This window comes from Girardinichthys multiradiatus, chromosome 7 (genome assembly GCF_021462225.1).
Source record: "Girardinichthys multiradiatus isolate DD_20200921_A chromosome 7, DD_fGirMul_XY1, whole genome shotgun sequence".
NCBI classification, from domain to species: domain Eukaryota; kingdom Metazoa; phylum Chordata; class Actinopteri; order Cyprinodontiformes; family Goodeidae; genus Girardinichthys; species Girardinichthys multiradiatus.
This window is the reverse complement of record NC_061800.1, coordinates 49,613,739-49,639,350: the sequence shown is the minus strand read 5'-3', so window position 1 is coordinate 49,639,350 and position 25,612 is coordinate 49,613,739. Positions and strand designations below refer to the sequence as shown.

Sequence of the window (25,612 nt, the reverse complement as noted above, 5' to 3'; positions counted from 1 at the left end):
ATAGAACAAAACTGGAGTTGAAGTTTAACGTTTCATGGTTTTTAACAAATAAAAATCTCTGGTATTTATATTAAGCCGTCCTGAATCAGAACTCTGTAGAACCCCCTTAGTCTGCAGGTCCAGCTGCAGGTCTTTAGTGGCTTCTCTCTATAAGCTTTGAGCACCTACAGACTGAAGGATTTCTTCATTGTTCTTTGTTAAACATCTCAAGCTCAGTTAGGTTGCATGGAGAACATCTGTGAACATCGGTATTCAAGTCCCCCCACAGATTCTCAGTTGGATTAAGGCCTGGACTTTGACTAGGCCATTGTAGTTTATTGATGTAGCTTATGCTGTATGTTTGGTTGCCCTGCTTCCTGTCCAAATGCAGAGACCTCTGAAGGTGATTGGTTGTACTGGATTTTATTTAGGGCTATCAGAGTAAAGATGTTGAATACACGTTTTAGATTTCTATTTATAGAAAGTGATGAAAACCATGAATCATTTAACTTCTGAATCACAGTTCAGCTCTACTCTGTCACATAAAATCCCACTAAAATACATTGAAATTTGTGTCTGAAGGAAGGAAATGGGATCAAGTGTAAGGTGTATGAATATTTTTGCAGGTATAAAGCAGTCAGAAGCGAGGTCTGACCTTTTTAACACTTCCTGATATTTCTTGTGCTTCTGAGCAGAAATATTATCCATGTTGATATATCTTGCAGATTTACTGAAGCTCTGGTTTTCTGTGTGAAGATCAAATCGATGGCTTCAAAGCTCTCACTGGCTCTACTGAATGCATTAAGTCAGATGACTCGTAAAGCTGATTGACAGTGTGGCTGCGTAATTAAAATGTGCTCACAAGCAGGGGGCCATGGGTCCTTATTAGGTCAGAACGTTTGAACTGTACATACCCACCCAGTAATCCCAGATGCACCTTCTTATAACGCCGTAACTCATCTTCAGTGAAGCCTTTCAAAGGAAGAAGCATCTGATATGTTCAACGTCTTTTCTAAGTGGCTCTTCTACGCTTCTCTGTTCAATTAGACTCACAATGAAAAGCTTAGAAGGAAACCATATTACAGAAACTACAAATGCTAACCAGGGTTCTCTTTGTCTCTATACTCCTCACACTTACTGTAGATATTTCCCATAATCATAAATGTTGATGCATCAGGGTTCTGCTTTCCACAGTAGGTGGGAAAGAGCCCAACAACTGATTAAAGCTTTTTATTGTCCAGCTCCAACATTCACCCGTTTGTCTCTGCAGTTTGAGGGATGCTTTAAAGCTTACTCTCGCCTGGAGAACCTTAAAACCCACCTCAGGTCCCACACCGGGGAGAAACCTTATGTGTGTGAGCATGAAGGCTGCAATAAGGCCTTCTCCAACGCCTCTGACCGGGCCAAGCATCAGAACCGCACCCACTCAAATGAGGTATATTCACACACACACAGTGATTTCCCCATAGCCTTGATTATAAGGACAACATTGTTTGATGCAGTCCTAGCAGCTGTTGAAGGTTTTATGTGATGTCAGATATCTCCAACCTCTCACATTTTAATTATCCTGAATACAAGCCCCACAAAGGCTGCTAACAATATTCTGATAGCTGTGATTAGCTTTGCTACTTCTTCTATTACTTCATTCTTTGTGTTTTTGCTTTCAAGCTGCCAGGTTTTCCTAAGATCTTTAGCTGCATAGAGAAAGATCTTTTCACCAGTAAACAAGAGGTTAAATCCTTGTCTGTAGAAACCATACGTCTGTAAATTCCCGGGCTGCACCAAGCGATACACGGACCCAAGCTCTCTCAGGAAGCATGTCAAGACAGTTCACGGACCTGAAGCCCACGTCACCAAAAAGCAACGAAGTGACGCTCCGCCTAGGCTACCACCCAGAGGAAACGGAGAGAACGAGGCGAACTCCAAGCATGGCCTAACGGGCGTGGATGGGAAGACTGAGGCCAAAAGCACATCCGAGGGAGGAGACGACTACCTGCAACTCAAATCTATCAAGACAGAGAACTCCATGGTGAGTTCCTGGAACATGTTAGCCTCATATGATCACACAGTGGCCGACATGCGTGCATTGTCCTCACAGTTTCTCCTCTACTAACCTTTATCCTTATTAACTGTGTCTAGGGAATAAATTTACTTCTTTTTCCTATGATCTATTCTTCTTGCCCTGGAAGGGTAAAATAATTTTCTATTAATTGAACATTTAAGCATGTATAAATAAGTACCACCCTCTATGTAAAGTAATTTTTTACTACGATCTGCCTGTTTCACTAAGCTTTTGGATTTAAACCCATTCCTCAAATTACAATCACTCAAAGCCTTCTGGCTACATTTTCAGCTTTTTTTTTTACCACAATCTTTGGGTCCGAGAGCAGATTCTAGTTAGACAGATATAAACATCCTTTAACTAGAGATGCATCGAGTCTTTTTCTGGCCAATACCAATGTCTGGTTCTGCTTCGAGGTTGAAGTTTTTTTTTCTGAAAGCCAACAACGTAAAGGAGAACAACACTTTTCAATACAAAATTACAAAATAATACACTTTTATTAAAGTTTTTCTGGACAATTTCCCCATAATTATTCCCGCAGCATGATGCTGCCATCTCTGTGTTTTGCTGCATGTCAGCTGTTTCCATGTGTGGCATTTACACGCAAGCAGAACTTTGTTTTCAGCCTCAGCTAACATGTAAAGCAACACATTTGGGTTGTCTCTGGTGCAGATAGCTCAGATACAAATTCTCAAAATTTCAGACTCTACGCAGTTATCTCTACAGTCAAGCCCTGAAGTATTCATACCCCTGGTAGATTTAGATCTAAAAGGATTGTCATTCAACTAGGAAGTTTGAATCTGAGAGGAAGTGAAACTAGCACCTCTCCAAAGATCTTAGCACATACCACACCAACTTTATTTATTATGCGCTTTAAAGGGGACATCTCATGCTTTCAAATCCTTCTTTTTCACCTTAAAACATCCAGGTGTGGTCTATAAAAAGTGGAACCTCAGTGCTTTGGTCTGAACTCCTTGTTCTTGTAGCTCCTCAGGCTCCTCTTTGACCTGTTCTGAGGAGCGTCTGAGAGCAACGCGTTTTGGTGCCGTCTCTTTAAATGCTACTGAGGCGCTTCACACCCCGCCCCCCTCCAGGTCAAAGAACGCTGAACTTTAACGCGTTTGGCCATTTTTGTAGTTTGGTAACAGAGATACGATTAGCTTCCTCCAGGAGCTAAAAGCAGCACACAGTACTAACATCAGCAGAAGACCCGATGCTAGTGCTATCAGAACCACGGCCAGGACGTCACATCAACACAATAAATTCATGTCCAAAATAAAATTTGCTGTCATTTTAGCATGATTTGCAGCCAGTGGCGCCCCCAGACGGTTTTCACGGGGGGGCCACATGGGGCCGTTAAAAATCTTGGGGTGGAACACCAAAATCAAAAACAATGACTGACTTTGAAAAATGCTGTGATGTTGTAATATTAATATGAACTACAAAAAAACTACCATAGACCATTTGTCTTCTGTTTGGTTTTTACAATGGATATTTCAGACTGGCTAGAAAAGAGCATTTAAAGTTCTCCAGAACACTTTCCAGCATTTAAAGTTTCACAGCCTACATGTAGAAGGCCTTGACATCAAAAAGATCCCAGAAGAGAGTCTCTAATGGGCCCAGATTTTTATTTCTCCTTTTCAGAGCATCCAGGATAATCTTTGCATCTCCAGAGCATTTCCAGCACCATGAAAACTACAAAATAAACATAAATAGATGCTCACTGCTTTACGGTTTCTTTAATAAGCAGATTCAGGTACAAGGTATGGGTTTTTGTGGTGCTACAAAATACACAAATAAAACATATGTGTATAATTCATTGTAATCAATAGTAGATTACATAAAATATTAGAGCCACAAGCTGTATTTTTAGTCTAACTATTTGGCCCAAATGCCTTTATTTGTGCCCTGAACTATATTTGGTAACGTTTTATCACTATTCCACTCCTGTGTTTCAACCACTTATGATGTGGAGATCAAGTTAGAAAAAGGCAACTAAATATGATAAAAATCACCAACTCAACCCGATGCAATCTGCTGGGTTTCCTTAGATAGAAAAATGTTTAACCAGTTTGAATAATAAACTGAATTTCACTGTTTGATAGTTAGGATTTATTGGAATGGATGAACCTGACTGGGAATCTGGATGGTGGAATGAACTGACTTCGTAAAGAGCCTTGAGACGACATGTGTTGTGAATTGGAGCTATATAAATAAAACTGAGTTAAATTGAATTGAACTCTTAATAATACTGACTCAGTACTAAAACCAGACTGAAAGATATCCAGAACTCTGCTTTCATCCGAGAATGATTGTAGTTGACAAAATACAACCTTCTCTAGAATTTGCACAGTTAAAAAGAACGGTCAATGTTCAAGAAAATGATCTATTTATTTATACTTTCAATTAAAAACTGCCATGTGGAAAATTGTTTACACCCTTCTCAGTAATCATTGATAAAGCCTCCTTGTAACAGCTGAGCAGCTTTCTCAGGTCTCCTCTGGTGTTTATCTTTGGTAATGTGCTCCAAGTCTTTGAGGCTGGAACCCCTCCTTACCATCACCCTAATCTTTAACACCCTCCACAGATTCTCTGTCAGACTCAGGCTCCAAAATGGTAACATTACTTCCAGTCAGAAGAACCATGTTGGTTAAATTAGATTACTTGAAACCTAAATCTGCCAGGGGTATGAATAATGGTGGACGTCTCTTGGTTATGCGCCTTCGCTCGTGTTTCCCTTTTCATAGGAGGATACTTTTATCATTTCTGCTGCATCACATTTCAAATCTTAGGTCTGTTGGGTGTTATTTTTAGGATCTGTCCCAAACCTAAGTCTTTGGTTTTTTGCACATCTGACCTTGTTGCTGCCTCTAAGGTTCTTCATAACAGGTGCAGATGTTAAAACTCTGCAGAGTGCAGATGGATAGGCCATTCTAGATGTGCCATTAAACCAGACTTGGTGCTGGATTTTACTTGTCAGTGAGTTGATTTAAAGTAAAGGTTCTAATGCCACGAACCAGGATAATCACTCGTTTTTTTAGGTTACTGTAAATGTTTACTGTGAGAACCTTGCATCTTTTCCACTGAAATATCTGGCTTGTTGCTTTCTTCTGTTTCTTTTCTAACGAACCTCCTAATGGACAGAGATCTCTAAGGTGAGAACACTAACTGCTGCTGCATCACTGTCTTTTGCATTGTGTAAATGTATCTATGTGAATATTTATATTAAAGAGCTGCATGAAATGTGCACAGAACTGGATTTTCCAGACAAGAATATCAGCCAGCGAACAATAAAAGCTGATAAAAGCACATTAATATTCAAAGAATCGGACAGTTTTCGGATGTGTGTCAAGCTGTGATCAGACTTCTGAATTCTGGAGTCTTTAACAGAATCGTTAGAATCATTTATTATGCTCTTGTTTTCATATTGTAAATAAATCACAGGCATTCATACTTAATGACTCTGGAAATACAAGCATGCATTAATTATTACAAAACACCATTACAATCAGAATTTTTGAACTTTGGTAATTATTAAATACTGATTAATGTATAATGGAGTTTTGTGAACATGGCATGGTTCTGCTATTTTTTTTTTTCTTCCACACTTTCATCTCATTTTGTCTTTATTTGTATCATATATTCCCATAGAAAACACATGTCAGTTTTAGTTGTGCAGAATATTCTTTCACTGGTTGGAGGGTTAGGTTATGTGGTGGCACCTACATGAACACTGCCCCCTACTGTCCCCTCTGCAGACATATCAGTCCAGTCCTGGTGGCCAGTCGTCATACAGCAGCGAGCCATCGCCTCTCAGCGCCAACAACGACAGTGGAGTAGAGATGGCCATGCACAGTGGGGGCAGCTTCGGGGACCTCAGCGTGCAGGATGAGTGTCCCATGGTTGACTCCCCTGTCTCCGCTGGGGGGCAGCAAGCAGGGCTGGAGCTTCAGTTGAGGAATTCGGTGGTTCATGGAGGAGCGGTCACCATCAAGTTGGAGAACATTAAGCAGGAAAGGCTGAAGACAGTGAGGGACTCCTGCACCTGGGCTAACAGCAGACCACAGCCACTGCAGGGCCAACACATGATGCTGCCTCCCATTCCTGCAGTTGGTGAGCATCAGATGTTGTTTAGGGGTTATATACTTTACTGTTTCTTAGGTTTGGTTAATGTTGTGAATTAGTAGTTTTAATAAAATGAATAACTGTGTCCATAAACAGCTTCTGAATCTGAGCTCCAGAATGTGGTTTTGATTGCTCCCAATGAGGAAGGAGCCTATTCAGCCACCAAGAGCAGTGGGTACCAACATCAGGGTTATGATCTATGAATCACCACTCTTAACAGGAGGTCCTGAGACAATCCCCAGAAATCCAGTTCAGATAATTTTTTTTACGTCCTGTTTAAATACATCAGCTGGTTTCCTGTGTAAATTAAAGACTACATCTATATGTTATTTGAGCTTTAGTTAATTCTGCAACAGGCACAGAGAAAGGTTAGAAATGACAGAATGCATTAAGCTGCACATTCTTTTCTCTGCTGGTCTCTGCTTAACTTGCAAACCCACTGGGACTCACTCCCTGCCTGCAGCAGGCTCCTGCACGGTAACAACCAAACTGCCGTACAGAAAAAAATAAAGCATGATTTATCTGTTTTTATGGTTGCGCCATTAGATCTTACTTTATATTGTTCAGATTAAATCAAGGGAAAATAAGTACAAACTGTGAATATTGGATCCCCACAAGACAGATACAGTACAGACCAAAAGTTTGGACACACCTTCTCATTCAAAGAGTTTTCTTTATTTTCATGACTATGAATATTGTAGCTTCACACTGAAGGCATCAAAACGATGAATTAACTCATGTGGAATTATATACTGAACAAAAAAGTGTGAAACAACTGAAAATATGTCTTATATTCTAGGTTCTTCAAAGTAGCCACCTTTTGCTTTGATTACTGCTCCACACACTCTTGGTATTCTGTTGATGAGCTTCAAGAGGTAGTCACCTGAAATGGTTTTCACTTCACAGGTGTTCCCTGTCAGGTTTAATAAGTGGGATTTCAAGCCTTATAAATGGGGTTGGGACCATCAATTGTGTTGTGCAGGAGCTGGATACAGTACACTGCTGATAGTCCCACTGAATAGACTGTCACAATTTGTATTATGGCAAGAAAAAAGCAGCTAAGTAAAGAAAAACGAGTGGCCATCATTACTTTAAGAAATGAAGGTCAGTCAGTCCGAACAATTGAGCTGGACCGCAGAGTGAAGGCAAAAGGTCCAACAAGTGCTAAGCATCTCTGGGAACTCCTTCAAGACTGTTGGAAAACCATTTCAGGTGACGACCTCTTGAAGCTCATCAACAGAATACCAAGAGTGTGTGGAGCAGTAATCAAAGCAAAAGGTGGCTACTTTGAAGAACCTAGAATATAAGACATATTTTCAGTTGTTTCACACTTTTTTGTTCAGTATATAATTCCACATGTGTTAATTCATAGTTTTGATGACTTCAGTGTGAAGCTACAATATTCATAGTCATGAAAATAAAGACAACTCTTTGAATGAGAAGGTGTGTCCAAACTTTTGGTCTGTACTGTTTGTCTGTGTGCAATAGCCTGAGTCTTTAAATACAATAGATAAAATTAAAATAAACACAAAAATAAAGTTGTGTACAAATAAACACCATTAAATTAAATTAGTAATTACAAAACTCAAACTTTCTGCTTAATTTAACTCACAAACACAAATCCTCAGTGTACCAAAACACTGCATAAAGGACTTATTTCACAATACAGTTTGTATATTGAAACATACCTATAACACAGTTGTATGGGACACCTAATTTGCAAGCAGCAACATGCTCTCTTACAGTTTCCTGTGGCAGATTAAAGACGACACTTGAAGGGGGAAATCTCAGAAAAACGTAATAAAAATTACGTTTTTTTCCAAACCAAATCCACAGTAAGGCTTAAAACTATTCGATAACAGTTTAACATAAAATTTGTATGCAGTTAAAACTGTGAAAATAACTTTTAATATCATTAACATAATAGAGGAAGAGATAGCATTTGCAATGGTCAGTCAGCCTTTGCCGGGCTGCTGCAGCTACATCATGCAAATGTACTCTGTGCCGCACTAATTAAGGTCCCACCAGGTACAATATTTGGGAACTAAAGATTAAAAAAGTGTAAAATGAAAATAACCCTGCTGAAACACAAAATTAACACAAGATATTTAAAAATGCTACGAAAACGTTTTGAGAATGTTTATTAAGATACGTGAGATAAATACAAATTCAGCTACACGTGCACAACAATGGCCACAGGGCTTCTGGTCATTGTTCTTTTCTCAGTCTGATTTACTTGTGAAAAGCAAAGGGGTTCTTGTTTATTTGGAATAAAAGAAGAACTTAAAGTAGAGATGAGAATTTTAATTTTCCATCTCCAGCTTTTCTAAAGCGTATCCTGCTGATAGCAGTTTTAGCTAGCGTATGTTTTTCTAAGAATCAAAATCAAAAAGGAAAAATCTTTTTTTTCTAGCCTTCCTGCCAAGAGGGCTCAACAATTATTTATATTGGGAGCGAAAGCAACATCACACTGTGTGTGGGAGAGAGACCAGTATCTGTAAAACAGGATTTTACCATTATTAAAAAAATTATTGTGGAGTTTACATTTGAAAATGGCTTTAACATCTTTCATTTTAAACACATTACTGTTCATTAACATTTAGCCCTGCTTTAACAGCATGCACAATGAGGAGTGTTGTTCTCAGCGAGATCAGAAAGCACTTACTGCGGTGTGTTTGGAAAAAGATTAGATTTTTGAGTTTTCAACAAGTCGGTCACAGGTAAGGGCATATCAACATGAAAATAAGTTGATCACAATCATTAGTGGAGTTCTGTGTGGCAGTTAACATACCCCAGCATCTTTCCTGCGCTTTACGGCTGTAGAAACAGAGCTGTGAAGAGTCATATTCACTCTGTAACTGTAAAACCTCACATAAATGTCTGAACTGTTGAGGTTCCTTATGTAATTAAACCTCTTTCTTCCTATCTTTTAGGTTCCTTGCTGGAGAACTCCAACATGACGAGTGACTTCCGGGGTTCTTACCCTGGCCATCCCACAGGGGAACTGTTATCATGTGAAATAACACTGCTGAACCAGTTGAACGAGCGCCGCAACAGTACCACCAGCACCCTAAGTTCAGCCTACACCTTCAGTCGACGATCCTCCGGTATATCACCCTGTTGCTCCAGCCGTCGTTCTAGTGATGCATCACAGTTTGGCGCTAACCGCCACAACAACATTAGTTCGGCTGACTCATATGATCCAATCTCCACCGATCTGTCTCGGCGGTCCAGCGAAGCCAGTCACTGTGGTGGCGGTGGTGGTGTAACCAGAGGAGGTGGAGGAGGCCTTCCTAGTCTTTTTAGTCTGACACCAGCCCAGCATTATCGGCTCAAAGCCAAGTACGCTGCTGCCATTGGCGGAGCTCCACCCACACCTCTCCCGAACATGGATCGAATTAGCCTTAGGACAAGAATGGCTCTTTACAGTGATTCCCAGGAAGGCTCTATGACCTCCTTCCTTCAGCCGCCTGGCAGAACAGTGCCAAGGCGATGCAGTGAAACTGGATATGGCTCACAGAGCATGATGCCCCATGAAGTACCCACCAACCTTCCACGTCGGGCCAGCGACCCAGTCCGTCTTCCCCCTCTGGACCCGCTTTCTCTTCCGAGTGTTCAGCGCTACAACAGTATGAACAACATAAATCCCATGAACAACCCATCAACTGCTGATCGTCATATGCAGGGTTGCACCCGCTCTGATGGAAGTCTCCAATGGTACCCATTCGCACCAAGACCACCAAGCATTTCTGAGAATTTTGCCATGGAGAACATGGCAATTGATGGGGTGATGACCAGTGGGGACCACAGTGTAGAGGATGAAGTTGTGCTTCCCGATGATGTCGTTCAGTACCTCAGGTCGCAGAATTCTGGTCTGACAGGTCAGAACTATAATTCCAATTGTCAGACTCAGGGCTACCAGACAAGCATGGCTCCACCACTGCACTTTCATGGACAGAGAAGGATGGCCATGGTGGACACCACCATGGCACAGGATATGCAGTCTTACCAGAGGGGTCCTAATGGCTCCCAACAGCCTTTTCCAGCACCACCAGACAACAAGAATAACATGCCGGTGCAATGGAACGAGGTGAGCTCAGGGACGATGGACACTGCAACAAAGCTCCCCAAACCACAGCAGCATCCTATTAGGGGAAACCTGGCTGTTGTTCAGCAGAGGCACACCTCTGGGTCACTTCTGTGCCTTAGTGGCAACCAGCAGGTTGTACCGATGAGTCAGAACATCTCTATGCAAGGATATGTGAATCACAGCCACCAGAGGCCGATGAATACCTCTCTCCAGCAGCAGCATCAACAGAGACAACACAACAGCACAAACTTTAATCAGCCAATGAGCAATCAACAAGGATTCAGTCAAGAGGAGAGTCTTCGTTCTTTATCTGGAAACTCTAGCTTACAACCTGCCCTCAACACAATGGCAAGCGTTGAGCTGCAAATTTGCAGGACAAGAACCCAGATGAGTGGATACTGTCATGTGAACCAAGTGGATCAGGAAAAGAATTATAGCATTTCTTTCAAGCAACAGCAGCATGGGGTCCAAAATGGAACCAGAGAGATGTTACAACCTAGGCCACCCAACGAGCCCAAGTCTTTTAGCAGACAACACCCAGTCTCAGGCGTGACACAACCAAGCCACAAAGTAGCCGATCTGAACCCAAGTAATATAACTGTCAGCTCTGAGGCTAGCCCAAAGAGGCAGAGTAAGGGGTTGGACCATAACAGCTCAGACAACCAGAACTCTACTGTATTTTACACGGGACAGATTCACATGTTTGAGCCATCTTCCAACAGCATTGATGACTCAATATCCCCGTGTACCAACGAGGCCACCTCCAGCTGCCACTCTGCGGCAGCCAACATGGCCTCTCCAGGAGTCAACCAGGTATCCAGCAGTACTGTTGACTCCTCCACCAGTCGATCAGGAGCCACAGAGCATGCCCAGATTGACTTTGACACTATGCTTGATGACGGAGATCACTCCAGCCTCATGTCTGGAACACTGAGTCCCGGCCTTCTGCAGAGCCTCTCCCAGAGCTCCTCACGTCTCACTACGCCACGGAACTCTGTTACCCTGACATCTGTTCCAGCAGGGATCGGGAACATGGCCATCGGAGACATGAACTCCATGCTTACAGCTTTGGCTGAAGAAAGCAAGTTCCTCAATATGATCAGCTGAGAGCAATCAAACACCTCATTGACCTTTTGTTAGCATGTCAATGGTGAGAACATGAACATATTGATACCTTCAGGAAAATACAGACAACACAAAGAAAGCACTGATTGGCTATTTCATATGTTTTTTCCATTGTCTATAGGAATATCATAATCTTCTGTTATTTTTTCCAGACTGAAATATGTAAACTGGAAAAGTTCATAGTTATTTTAGCTAGGGGTACAGTTTTCTGTCATGATTGTTTTAAAGCCATATTTTCTAGCAGCAAATCTAGGACAGCCCAGGGTATATAAACTGCTGGTTTAACAGGCTTTTACAAAGTGGTACACTGAAAACACATCACACATGCCTTGCTGGGGACATTACCTTTAAGCACCTGAGGACACAGGTACTAGAAGATGGACATGATATGCAGAGATAAGATGATTCCTCAAGTCTCTGCTGTGTTTAGATTTGACTCATTGTTTTAATTTATGCTTTAGTCTGTTTGTTTAAACTGGAGCTGCCAAAGGTTCCTTTTCATCAGACAGTTGAATTTTTTGAGGTTGAAGATAAAATACTAGCACCAGCCAGTCTAAGACCATATTTCTCAGCTGCAGAAAGATGGGAAGCCACCTTCAGGTTGGGGAAGAGACTTGCTCCCCAGTGGAGGAGTGAAACTATCTCAAGGTCTTTTTCAGAAATGTGCATGGAGGGGCATCAATTGTTCTGGTCTATCACGCTGAAGAGAGTGCTAAGACAAAAGGTGAAACTCTCAGCTTACTATTCCAGTAAATTGAGAGTCCATAGGACTATTCCTGTCCTCGCCTATGCCTTCTTAATGAGATAATGAAATCAGCTTCCTCTGCAGGGACTCACTCTTCAGGATGTGATTGGAACCCAGAGTACAGTATTATAACATGATTTAACTGGAGGCAACCAGACTTTTCATCTGGTTGTTTCTTGGAAACCTATAGACACCTATCCAGGTGCCTTTGTCAATTCGACAGGCTCGCAGTTGAGCAGAGTAGAGTCACTGCTTGTCCTCATAGAAAGGAGCCAGCTGAATTGGTTTGTGCATAAAGTTAGGATGAATGGGCAGATGGACAAGCTGACTAACAAACACAGGTTCCAGTTCATAGAGTTAGGATGTTAATGATGTAAATGGGATATGCTGTGATTGAATAACACTTTTCCAAGTTTCAGAATTTTTTTTTTAACTCACTTACTGTTTAATTGCAGTTTACAACATTTGTGTTGGACAGCTCGTTTAAACATGCATTTAAAGAATCATAATGGTTTTTGTTCTGGGACAGAACTCAGATTTTCCTCCTTGTATTTATGGATCAGAGGCATGTATGTATGTATCTGATGATGAGTTGTCTGGTTCTCAGCAAGGATCCAACCACAATGAACTATGTCACACCATATGCCATAGGTCCACAGTTAACTGCGAAGTTTAGGAAGGGACTAAGACATTGATCATTAAAACCTGCTGTTGACAGAGTTGTTGAAGTTGCTCTGCACATTCCTCAGTTTTACTACCATGGCTGAATTTCACTGTTTGGTTATATTACCAAGTCCTCTCAGTCTGTTTGGGGTTGTGTGTATATAGCTTTTGTACATTTTAAATAAACTATCGTCTTTTTTCTGTGAAATCTCTTTTTGTGTCCTTATTGGAGTCTGTGTTCCTTAGAAGGAGTGTTATATTACATTTGGCAGGATTTTATGGGCACAGTTTGGCACTAAGGTCCAACTGTAGTGGAAGGAAATGTTCTGATTTTCAAGATTTCTTTTAAATAAAATCAGAAGTGTGCCTCACATTTTTATTAAACCTCCCTCTCTACCAGCTTTGAACGTCTACAGACTGAAAGTTTCTCTGTTCTCAAGGTCAGTCAGACTGGATGGAGAACATCTGTGAACATCTGGGCAAGTATTCACAAAGATCCTTAGAGTCTCTAAGTGAGCTCCGATCTTAGCCTAAAAAGTCCTACCAAGGACTCCTAGTTGATGAGGGATTCAGTTTGTTGCTGAGCGACTCTGAGTGAGGAGAACACAGAACTTCCTATCTTAGTGAGGTGTGGTTGACCCTGTTCCTAGGTGTGACACTGTTCTAAGAGCTGTGATTGGTTGCAAAAAAACAACAGAAAAAAGAAACAAATGCGCTCTTAGTAATCATTCAAAAAGAAATGAACCTATGATAGAATTTAGACTGGATTCAGAAATGTTTAAATCATGATGATGAAACTTAGCAAAATTAAATGAATTGTCACACAGCATCAACATGTTTGAACATAGCTTACTTACAGACTCTTCACCATTCTGATTTGCTTATTATTATGTTCACTTTCCATGCTGGTCGTTTTCGTGCTGCATCTATTTCATATTAATTAATTCTTGGCATCCCTGTCGAGGGTGCTAGATAGTGCCCCTCCCCGGGGACTCCGTTATTCTGTTGGGGGACTTCAACGCCCACGTGGGAAACGACAGTGACACATGGAGAGGCGTGAATGGGAGGAATGGCCTCCCCGATCTGAATCCGAGCGGTGTTTGGTTATTGGACTTTTGTTCTAGTCACGGATTGTCCTTAATGAACACGATGTTCAAGCATAAGGGTGTCCATCAGTGCACTTGGCACCAGGATAACCTAAGTAGGAGGTCGATGATCGACTTTGTTGTGTCGTCAGACCTTCGGCTGCAAGTTTTGGACACTCGGGTGAAGAGAGGTGCTGAGGTGTCCACTGATCACCACCTGGTGGTGAGTTGGATCCGCTGGAAGAGGAGAAAGCCGGACAGACATGGCAGGCCCAAACGCATAGTGAGGCTGGGAACGTCTGGCAGAGCCCTTGGCCAGGTATGTATTCAGTGGACCATGTTCTCCGCATCTATTGTCGATGCTGCTGCCTGTAGCTGCGGCTGTAAAGTCTGCGGTGCCTGCCGCGGCAGCAATCCCCGAAACCAGTGATGGACACCAGTAGTATGGGACGCTGTCAAGCTGAAGAAGGAGTTGGCTTGTGGGACTCCTGAGGCGGCTGACGGGTACCGTGAGGCCAAGCGTGCCGCGGCCCGGGCTGTGGCGGAGGCAAAAACCTGAGCCTGGGAGGAGTTCGGACCATGGAGAAGGACTACCGGTTGGCCTCGAAGCGATTCTGGCAAACTGTCTGGCGCCTCAGGAGGAGGAAGCAGTGCTTCGCCAACACTGCTTACAGAGTGGGTGGTAGGCTGCTGACCTCAACTGGGGATATTATCAGGAGGTGGAAGGAGGACTTCGAGGATCTCTTAAATCCTGCCATCACGCATTCCCTGGTGGAAGCAGAGGCTGGGGACTCAGGGTTGGACTCTTTCATCACCCAGGCTGAAGTCACCGAGGTGGTTAAAAAGCTCCGCGGTGGCAGGGCTTCGGGGGTGGATGAGATACACCCTGAGTACCTCAGGTCTCTGGATGTTGTGGTTGTGGTTGTCATGGTTGACATGCCTCTTCAACTTTGCGTGGCGGTCGGGGACAGTGCCTCTGGACTGGCAGACTGGGGTGGTGGTCCCCTTTCATAAGAATGGGGACCGGAGGGTGTGTTCCAACTACAGGGGGATCACACTCCTCAGCCTCCCTGGTAAGGCCTACGCCAGGGTATTAGAGAGGAGAGTCCAGCCGATAGTCGAACCTCGGCTTCAGGAGAAGCAGTGTGGTTTTTGTCCCGGCCGTGGAACACTGGACCAGCTCTATACCCTTTACAGGGTTCTCGAGGGTTCATGGGAGTTTGCCCAACCGGTCCACATGTGTTTTTTGGAACTGGAGAAGGCATTCGACTGTGTCTCTCGTGGTGCCCTGTGGGGTTGCTCCAGGAGTATGGAATCATCCAGTCTCTGTAGAAGCGGAGCAGGAGTTTGGTCCGCATTGCCGGCACTAAGTCGGACCTGTTCCCGGTGCATGTTGGACTCCGGCAGGGCTGCCCTTTGTCACCGGTCCTGTTCATAACTTTTATGGACAGGATTTCTAGACGCAGCCAAGGACCGTAGGGGGTCTGGTTTGGGGGCCAGTGGATTTCATCTCTTTTTTTTTTGCAGATGACATGGTCTTTCTGGCCCCCTCTAGCCAAGACCTCCAGCATGCGCTGTGGCGGTTCGCAGCCGAGTGTGAAGCGGCTGGGATGAAGATCAGCTCCTCCAAGTCCGAGGCCATGGTTCTCGACCGGAAAAGGGTGGCTTGTCCTCTTCAGGTTGGAGGGGAGTTCCTGCCTCAAGTGGAGGAGTTTAAGTATCTCGGGGTCTTGTTAACGAGTGAGGGAAGAATGGAGCGGGAGATCGACAGACGGATCGGTGCGGCTGCCGCAGTAATGGGGGCGCTGTGCCGGTCCGTTGTGGTGAAGAGAGAGCTGAGCCGAAAACCAAAGCTTTCCATTTACCGGTCAGTCTACGTTCCTAGCCTCACCTATGGCCATGAACTTTGGGTCATGACCGAAAGAACGAGATCCCGGATACAAGCGGCTGAAATGATCTTCCTCCGTAGGGTGGCCGGGCTCTCCCTTAGAGATAGGGAGAGGAGCTCGGCCATCCGGGAGGGGCTCGGAGTAGAACCGCTGCTCCTCCACATCGAGAGGAGCCAGTTGAGGTGGCTCGGGCATCAATACCGGATGCCTCCTGGACGCCTTCCTCGGCAGGTGTTCCAGGCACGTCCCACCAGGAGGAGGCCCAGGGGACGGCCCAGGACACACTGGAGGGACTATGTCTCTCGGCTGGCCTGGGAATGCCTTGGGCTCCCCCTGGAGGAACTGGAGGAGGTGTCTGGGGAGAGGGACGTCTGGGCATCTCTGCTGAGTCTGCTGCCCCCGCGACCCGGTCCCGGATAAAGCGGGAGACGACGAGACGACAAATTCAGCATTTTACTGTGATCTCCTTCTTGTTTAATGAGGTTTAGTTTGGTAAAATAACCAAAACAAACCAGGGAAAAAAGGTAGAGAAAAGTGAACAGAGGATCAGAGCCTGCTGGTGGAGGAGAAGAGAGGAGTGTTAAAGGTAGATTTGGTTCTGGGATCACGGTGGGAACCAACAGACATTCCCAGCAGATCAATTCGTCGTTCCCTCTGCTTTCAGCACCAGCCTGGAATGTGAGCAGCTCTGGTTCCTGCTGCATTCAGAAGCTAGAGAGGGGATAGCAGCTAAAAGTTCTCCTCACTTCTCTTAACATCTCCTCACATTAGGAACGCTCTGAAGGCCTCAGATGCTTCGGGAATAACTTTTATCTGATCGAAAGACAATTCTAAGAAAAATCTGAGAATTAGAGAAATTCTCAGATTTTCTTAGAATGTCGTCACTAGGAGCTACTTTTAGTCTTAGGATTCTTTGGGAATACGGACCCAGTTTTGAAGACTTCCCATTCTCAGATCCTCGATTCTCAGTTGGATTTAGACATGGACTAGGCTCTTCTAACCCATGAATCTGCTTTGTTCCAAACCACCCATTGCATCTCTGGCTGGATGTTCAGGCTGGTTGTCCTACTGGAAGGTAAACCTCCACCTCAGTCTCAGATCTTCTGCAGCCTCTCAGTTTTCTTCCCAGGATTGTCCTGGATTTAGCTCCATCCATCTTCACTTCATCTCTGACTAGCAGCCCTGTCCCTTCAGAAGAAAAGCAAACCGACACCATCATTCTGCCACCACCATGTTTCACTGTACGGATGTTGTGTTCAGTGAGGTGTGCAGTGTTATTTTTTCTTTTCTCACATTTGTCATGTAGGTCAAAACAGTTTACTGTTGGTCTCGTCCGATCAGAGTTCTCTCTTCCACATCAAACATGTTTGCTGTGTCTCCTACATGGTTTGTAGCAAACTGCAAACCTCTGGCTTTCCTTCAACAACAGCTTTTGTGTTTCCACACTTCTATTAAGGTCAGATATGGGGGGTCAACGATTAAAAGTACACAGATTCTCCCATGTGAGCTGTGGATCTCTGCAGCTACTCCAGAGTTACCATGGACTTCTTGACTGCTTCTCAGATTAATTCTCTTCTTGCCCAGCCCAGTCAGTTTAGGTGGACATCCATGTCTTGGTAGGTCTACAGGTGGTCCATCCTCTCTCCATGTTGAGATGATGGATTGGACAGAACTCTGGGAGATGTTCAAAGCTTGGGATGTTGTTGTAGAACCTGACCCTGCTTTAAACTCAACCAGAACCTCCTCCCTGACCCCTCTGCTGGTCTTCATGATGCTGGTTGTTCTCTAATGAACCTCTGAGCCCGGAAACAAAATAGTAGCAGTTAGACTCAGATTCAGTTACACACAGTCAGAATAAGGGGCTCATGGATAAAAATGCAGTCCACACTTTTAGAGTTTTATTTAGCAAATTATGGAAGCCAGGCATTATTTTCCTTGCACTTCCAAATGTTCCCTTCATGTTGGTCTATCAAAAAAAAAAATCCATTGAAGGTTGAATACCTTTGCAAGGCTCTGAGAGATGAGAGGCTGGACTGTTGAAACTAACCAGACCATCAAATGTGGGCAAAAGATGGAAGAAATACTACAACGATGAAGAATCAGAACAAACAATGAAGAGAAGACATCAATTTTAATCTGACAGCATATTCAGCCGAGGACTGGTAGAAGAAGGGCCCACTGATTGGTTCGGCCACTGGAATTCCTTATTCACATAGAGAGAGGATATGGGAGCAAAAACAGCCTGAGGGTCCCAGCATAGAGGAGAGCAAGAGGTTAGTGAGGAAGATGTGAATGATCAGACAAAGAAGCCAGCTGAAGAGACCACGAGGTTCTGAATCACACTGTAAATAATGTAGAGGAACAAATTAAAGGGCCTTCCTGTTTCTAACATCCTACAAACACTGGAAAATGTTGGTCCTCCTATTCAAACTGGCTCACTGTATTTAACCTAAAAACTACTTTTTAATAAAAATGGATGTTTGAAGCATGGAAATATGGATGAACATTTTATTTCAAGAATCAAAGCAGGGTCTCTAAAGGAGATGTTTGGTGTTCCTTCTCAGGGATGAACCTCGTTAGTGCAGCAGATCTTTGCGGGGAAATTTATTTTCTTTGACTTTTGTTGGGACATTTCTGGGGGTTCCTCATGGGAAATCTTTGTCCATGATGTTGTGGTAGATACCCCACCTCACCTTGGTCTAGCAAAGAACAGGTGTTCAGTCTGTGACGTCACTACCCAGATATAATGGGGGGGTTGTTTCTGACAGCCAAGGAGACGTATGTCTTTGAAATTCTTCTCCTTGTGCAACTTGTTGTGAATTGTTTCTGTCAGTGAGAGATCAGTTCAATATTAAACCTGAAGACAGTCCTACTTTGTTCAAGAGACCATCTAATGTCCTAAAATCTAGCTGTTCAACCACAACTCCTAGTAAGATTCAACATTATCCAACACTGGATGTGTTGACATAAAATATTTCAGAAAAACATCTGAGGAAGCTTCAGTGTCACTCTGAGACCAGGGGACAAGCTGTTGATCTCTCTACAGACTTTCCTTAGTTCTGCATCAAAGGATTCCTGCGCCGAGCTTTGCGCCTACTGACATAAGAGGATCACGACCCATATCTGAGCCGAGGCTACCTGCGGTACTCTGACCCGTCCGGAGGCTGTTGGCCCAGGGGCAGAGCGTGCCCTCTAGAGACTGGAAGTGCAGGAGTGATGATCAGCTTGCACAGAGCCTGGGGATGTAGAGATGAAGGCCATCATTGTGACCTTCCTGTGGGGAGTAGGAACCCAGGGTCAGATTGTGACTTCCCATCAGTGATTGTCCTCTAGCATTCAGACCCAGGGTCAGGGTATGAGTGGGCCATTGAGGAATGTAATCGTTTGATTGAGGTCATTAAAAGCTCATTTCAGAGAGTGAATCCAGGAACTGAAGCGTCGGGGAGACATTTTAAGCTCATGTTTCATGCTTTAGATTTTTTTCTTCATGTTGAAACTGAACAAAGAATGAAGGCCTCTGAGCTCTGAATGCCACGTTACTCACATAATGTGAATGTATCTGCTGGATAGCACTGACTGCAGCGAAACATTTTCTAAACATTAAAAAGCTAAAAGACATCTACTGGGTACACGCCTCATCTCCTTAGGCCAACGTTTTACTTTCTTGTTGAAGATTTGGCTGAAGAAGCTCATTTTTTTTCTCCAACCCATACTGACCCGAGAACTTTGAATGTCCAGATGTTTCTCAAACACCCTCAAGTAAACTTCTTAAAATGAACCCTATGAGATGTTCTTTAGTTGCTCAATAGCAACGAGGTTAGTATGTTTAGCACCACAAAACTATCCATTGGCCAACAATGAGCATAACCATGGTGATAATACCAGGAATATTGGAGAAAGCAAGTATTAAAAACAGATATTAAAGGAAGATAAGGTGCTTTTCAAATAAAATGTCGAAGGTAACTGATGGACCATACCAGGGGTCTCCAGCCTTCACAATCCAAAGAACCATTTCTGCCCTTAATCCAGTTAAATAAACCAGTTTAGAGCCGCTAATGAAACAACTTAGAAAAAGACAACTTCTACATTTTTTTATTATTGACAGCTACCAGACAGGAGATGAGCAGAGAGAGAAGGGCAAAGAGATGCAGAAAAGGTCTCAAGGTCAGGTTTCAAACCAAGGACGGCTGCGTCGAGGACCATAGCCTTGAATGTCAGTGGCCTACACAAAGTAAAACAAAGCTGTTTTTACCAGAGAGTTTTATGTAATTATTAAAGGCTGCTTCTAGCAACAAGCTTTTAATTGCTCTCTAGTTTCCACTGTAGCAAGTCTAAATTCATCAAACACTCAGCCTGCTGAAAACTGACTGTTTGTGTGTAGATTGTTGAGTCAAGATGTTATTTTGAAGCAGTTTAAGTTTAGAAACGTCATGCTCACCTGAAGTTTGTGAAAGTATCATCAGTGGGAGATAGTTAGATCTACTCCAGCCCAAACACTGGACTGACAAGGTCCCAGAGGAGAACTGGTAGTAACAGAGACTGACCTGATATGAGACCATATGAGCAGATGAGGACATGATGAAGAGTTGAATCACAGAAGTAAAGAAAATTCCTTCCTTTGCTCATGCTTCCTGTTTCACCTAGTCTGCTCCACACATTTCCTCATGTATGCAATAAAGACTCCACTACACTTTCCTTCACAACCAATCAGAAAGTAGCTGGATCCGGTCAAATGTGGACTGCCTGTCATGGAGCTGCTACACACTCAGTACTCACATTGTTTTCCTGCTGTGCCCACATCCTGTGTTCTTACCATGCTCTATATGTCCCCAGCACTTTCCCACAATGCTCCTGCTACATATGCTCTTGATCAAACCTTGGCCATTAACCACAGACTGCCCAGGCACTCTGAGACCACCTCAGGGTGGTGCAACCATCTGAACAACCACACCACTCTAGCACAAGGCAATCACCTTCATGTCAATTTAGAAATATCATGGAAATGACTACTTCCACATGTTTATGAGGTACCTAAGCTACATCCGTGCCAGGACTCCCCCATGCTCCACCCAGGACCCCAAAGCGTTTCCATAATCATTACAAATCAGCTTGACCTCACAACGAGATGAGGTCAAAATCTTGTAGATGCTCAAAATCTTCCACGGCCTCTTTCGCACATTATGGGGAATCCAGTGCATCCTTCACACAACCTAGAAGACCTCAAAAAGACCATCCACCTTCTGGCTGAGTGGCCATCGAGTGGGAAGGCACCCCGAGTGGGGGTGCCGAGGATGTAGGGAGGTGACACATCAAATATTCTGTAGATCGAAAGGGTCTCGGTATGCTCAGGTTATTTAACAGAAACAATATCTAGCTTGGCAGCAAGCCCGACCAGTTCTGTTTTTGATGAAAAGCTCAAGTAGATGCAGGTATATTTACACTATTCTTTTTATCCAGCGGAACATTACACACCACTTTTACATAGGTTTGGCTACGAGTTAACAGGTCCAAACATGGACCACATTTCCCAGTCGATACAAATGGGCTGTAATAAAAAATCGATGTATCTACATATCCAGTCAGAAAGACTAAACACTATAGATTAAACAATAAAGCTGTTGGGCCTGCACGGTGGCGCAGTTGGTAGCACTGTTGCCTTGCAGCAAGAAGGTCCGGCCGGGGGTCTTTCTGCATGGGGTTTGCATGTTCTCCCTGTGCATGCATGGGTTCTCACCAGGTACTCCGGCTTCCTCCCACAGTTCAAAGACAATTGGTCTGTCTAAATTGCCCTTAGGTGTATGAATGAGTGTGTGCATGGATGTTCGTGTGTTGCCCTGCGATGGACCGGTAACCTGTACAGGGTGGACCCTGCCTCTCGCCCATAGACTGCTGGAGATAGACACCAGCTTCCCCACGATCCACTATGGAATAAGCGGAGAAAAATGGCTGGCTGTTGGGCCAACTTTATGCTTTCAGTGGGCTTCAGAGATACCTAGATACAAATTACAATAACTTATATAACTGTATATGACACTTCAGAAATGTAGCAGCATGTAGATTTTGGATTTCAGAAATAACAATTGCACAAAAAATATAAACATGCCTTTAAAACAGAATTATTGATTGCAGGAGTTTATGTGATTTACATTGGTGCAGAGTTCAGGTTTACCATCAGTCTTACTGAGGCAGGCAGGCAGGAAGCTGCTAGAAATCTGCTGCTGTGTGTTATAATGCTGTCTGCTTTACTTGTCCTCAAGTTAAGGAGGGAGTGGGCAGAATAAAATACATCCGTGATGATGTGCATGCTCAATTTCTGTGTAGCGGCAGCGCCTTCTTGTGAAAGACAATGAGTTCCTTCTTCTTTTCTACATTGACGATGAGGTGATTCTCCTTTCTTTAGTAGTAAACTACAAAGAGAAGTAAACATCCATCCATCCATTTTCTATTCCTGCTTCTTCCATACAGGGTCGCGGGGAAGCTAGTGCCAATCTTCAGCAGTCTACAGGCAAGAGGCGGGGTCACCCTGGACAGGTCGCCAGTCCATCGCAGGAGAAATAAACATATGCAATAATTTAGCAGGCCATGAAAGGGTTTGTTAATGGCTGCAAAACTGAAATAGGAGGGGACCCAAAATCTGCTCTGTTGCAGCACAACATTACTCAATTTGTTAGTCAATGGCATTAACGGAGTCATCACAATGGATTATAGGTTGCTAATTATTCATGAGGATTATTGTTTGTGTTTGCTGTCAGTTTTCTAAATTCTGATGAACCTGAAGTGTTCACACTCAGTCAGTGAAGAGCATCCTGTTGAAGTTCATCTTAAACTGACAACTTATTAGAAAAGCTGACAGAAATTAACGCCTGTGGTTCTTTCACTGGATGCATTTCTAAACAAAGCAGAGATGGGAGTTTATTTGGCACTGGGCTGTTATTCAGTTTTCACCATAATCACTTCTTTGCTGAATGAGTCAAGAAAACATGTCTAGTTCTTGGCTTTTAGTGGACCTGTGTCAAAGTGTCTCTGATAAGTTGGCTTTTAGCACTCAGAAGTGTCAAAATGCTCCATTTGAGGTGAGGAAACATTATCACACATCTAATATCCAGATACATGGGCGGGAGCGGCTACAGGACAACACCGTCAAATACCTCCTGCGGAAGAACTAACTGTCAGGCTAGGATGATGATGTGAAGCCAGATTCCCAGTGGACCCACTGGGTTTCATGTGGACTCTGGCCTGTTGTTTCAGAGCCTGGCTTCATAGAAACATGAATAAACATTGTGAGAAAGGAGCATTTCTTCACCTACTGCCAAGATGGATGCTGCTTTAGATTTTGTGGGCCAGATATCGATATTTCTAGCTTGTAGCTTTGGGTTGGAGACATGTGTGTTATTCTGGAGTGGATGGTCTTGGTCCAATATGACTTAAAATTTTATGTTTGAATAAATTTTGACAATGATGGTATTTTTGTTTTCTGGATCTCGAACCTTTTTTAAAAACATGTAAAGCATGTTTTTCTTCTGTATCACAGCTAAACAAAGCTTTGATGATATACATGAGTATATCCACCACACTGCTCTGAGAAAACTGAATAAATTCAGCATTTATTGCCACAGGAAAATCTCTCACTGAGGAAACATTAGAAGAATTGAGCCTGTACTTTAAAAACATTTTTTTCAGTGGGGAAAAAAAACAATCATTTTAATATAAAATGATTGTTTTTATTAAAATTACCATTATTGGCACCATGCACAATAAAATAAATAAATATAACTAGAGCATTTGGATCAGTGTCTAACTTTTAGTCAGTCATTCATAACTTCCTGTTATTTAAATATGATGTGATATAGAGGCTAATTTCTCTTATGCACTGTTCAAAATGGGAAAGACAAGAGAACAAGACATTCTAGACCGACAGAAACATCTGAACCAATTTGAATAACACACTGAAGTTGACTGTATTGTTTGCTAACTGGGATTGAACTGGACTGGATGCAGTTGACTCGGTCTGTATGATTGGACCGAATTAACTCTGACTGGATGCTCCAGGTTTGGGAGACATCAGGAGAAAAGACTGATGTGCTGTGATCATAGTAACAGCATGGAAAGTTCACAGATCTGTCACCAGGTATGAAAACAGCTCACTGACTGTGCTGATGAAGATGTCATGAGTGCTGGCAGCAGTTCAGAGCCCCACAGAGTAAAAGCTGCTCCCTGCTCAGAGTAAAAAAACCTGCTTTGTGCTGAATCACAAAGGCTTCGTTGGTTTTACCATTCTCTGCTGCCTGCATGTTGCTGTAACAGCGGTTATAAGAGCCAGACCCTCACCAAGCCCCAAACACCCACTTCCCCTAGAGGGGGGGGCGGCCTGAAAACAAACAACAACAAACAAAGACCAGAGTGGGGCAAGGAGTGGGCACCGGGAGAGCTTCTGTGTGAAATAATTGCGAGGACCAATTTCAAACAGATGTCTGGTTGGACTTGGCCCTGGGCTCGTGTCCCCGTTAAATGTAGTGATTTGATTGGAAAACAAGCGGTGTAAAATGGGCTGTCGGCCAGTCAGACCATTCAGGGGGCTCGCTAACGACCCCCCGGGGTCGTGGGGTCGCTGGAGTAAAAGCAGATCAGAGAGGATGTGGGGCCAGCGGCCAGGACAGGCCCCATAAATCTGTCCCAATCTCAGAGGAAGCCATCGTTTTTAGCTCAGCGTCACAATTAAAATACAATCACAATCGTCGCTTTGTGTTCCCCAGTGTGTGAAGGTTATAATTCATGGCTGGCAGTCTGAGATAGAGGAGGGTATTTTAGACTGACTGAGAACTAGCGCTCTCAGGGGATTGTGGGAAACTTCTTGTTTGAGGTCTGAAAAACTAAAGTCTGAGAAGACTTGGATGAAAGAGTTTACGGAGTGTCACATTTATCTGTTATTGTCTTTAAATCCCAGTTATCCTGCATGAATTTTATACATTGATTCAGACACTGCCCAAGGCAAAGCCTGTGTTTTTAGCTGCAGTTGTGTATCATGAATGTGCAGCAGCATAGAACCTCACATGACCAAGTTTTCAGAATCAGAACCAGCTTTATTTGCCAACTCTGTGCACAGAAACAAGGAATTTGACTTCAGTTTCGCTTGTCTCAACGAAGACATTCCTCCAGTTTATCACTGATGTATGATGAAGAGTATTTTCAAGAAGAACATCTCTATCAGCTCATCACAAACCAAAGCCTGCCTCAGGCTGCCAGAGAAAGCATCCAGCAACCCTCCGCTGTCACATTGAGGCTCTAATGCGCCCTCTACTGGACACAAACGGAAGCTTCTGAATCCCTCCAAACAAACGCTGCTCTGCTTCCACGCTCACTTTGAAGTTCAACTTTTTACTTCTCCATAAACCAGCTCTGTCCAAAGAGCTGTGGATCGTTTCACAGGTGAGGATCAAACATTAGTATATAATCAGAGTTTATTTCAGTAATTCAGTTCAAAAAGTGATCCTTATTTATTATATAGACGCTTTCCACACAGACTGATGTATTTCTATTTATTTTGATGATTTTGATTTAGAGTCAAGGAAAACCCAAGATTTTCTAGGCATCAAAATATTAAATCAGATTAATACATAATATTATAATACAGTAAAGTCCAGTTATGACCAACGCCATCCTGGAGAAGACTACTGACTGACAGTTGTCCATCAGACACTCACTGAAGCCACAGAAGGTATTTGCTACAGATGCTGCAGTATCCAAGGAGGCCCACAAAATGCAGTTAAAAACCTTCAGCTGATCCAAAATGCTGCAGCAAGAGTTCTGATGAAAATTAAAAAGAGAGATCATATTTCTCCTATTCTGACT

At 43.3% G+C, this 25,612-nt stretch overlaps 1 protein-coding gene across 2 annotated transcripts in view; it reads left to right on the top strand.

Annotated features, from left to right (window-relative positions):
* gli2a (GLI family zinc finger 2a) overlaps nucleotides 1-12,997 on the top strand; it is a 141,078-nt gene extending 128,081 nt beyond the window's left edge. For both annotated transcript variants that reach the window (XM_047370959.1, XM_047370958.1), the window contains 4 exons: nucleotides 1,250-1,414; nucleotides 1,730-2,008; nucleotides 5,800-6,154; nucleotides 9,100-12,997. In XM_047370959.1, coding sequence (XP_047226915.1) covers nucleotides 1,250-1,414; nucleotides 1,730-2,008; nucleotides 5,800-6,154; nucleotides 9,100-11,363 — 3,063 coding nt within the window. In that variant the 3' untranslated portion in view covers nucleotides 11,364-12,997. The remainder of the gene's footprint in view (nucleotides 1-1,249; nucleotides 1,415-1,729; nucleotides 2,009-5,799; nucleotides 6,155-9,099) is intronic.
* The last annotated feature ends 12,615 nt before the right edge of the window (nucleotides 12,998-25,612 follow it).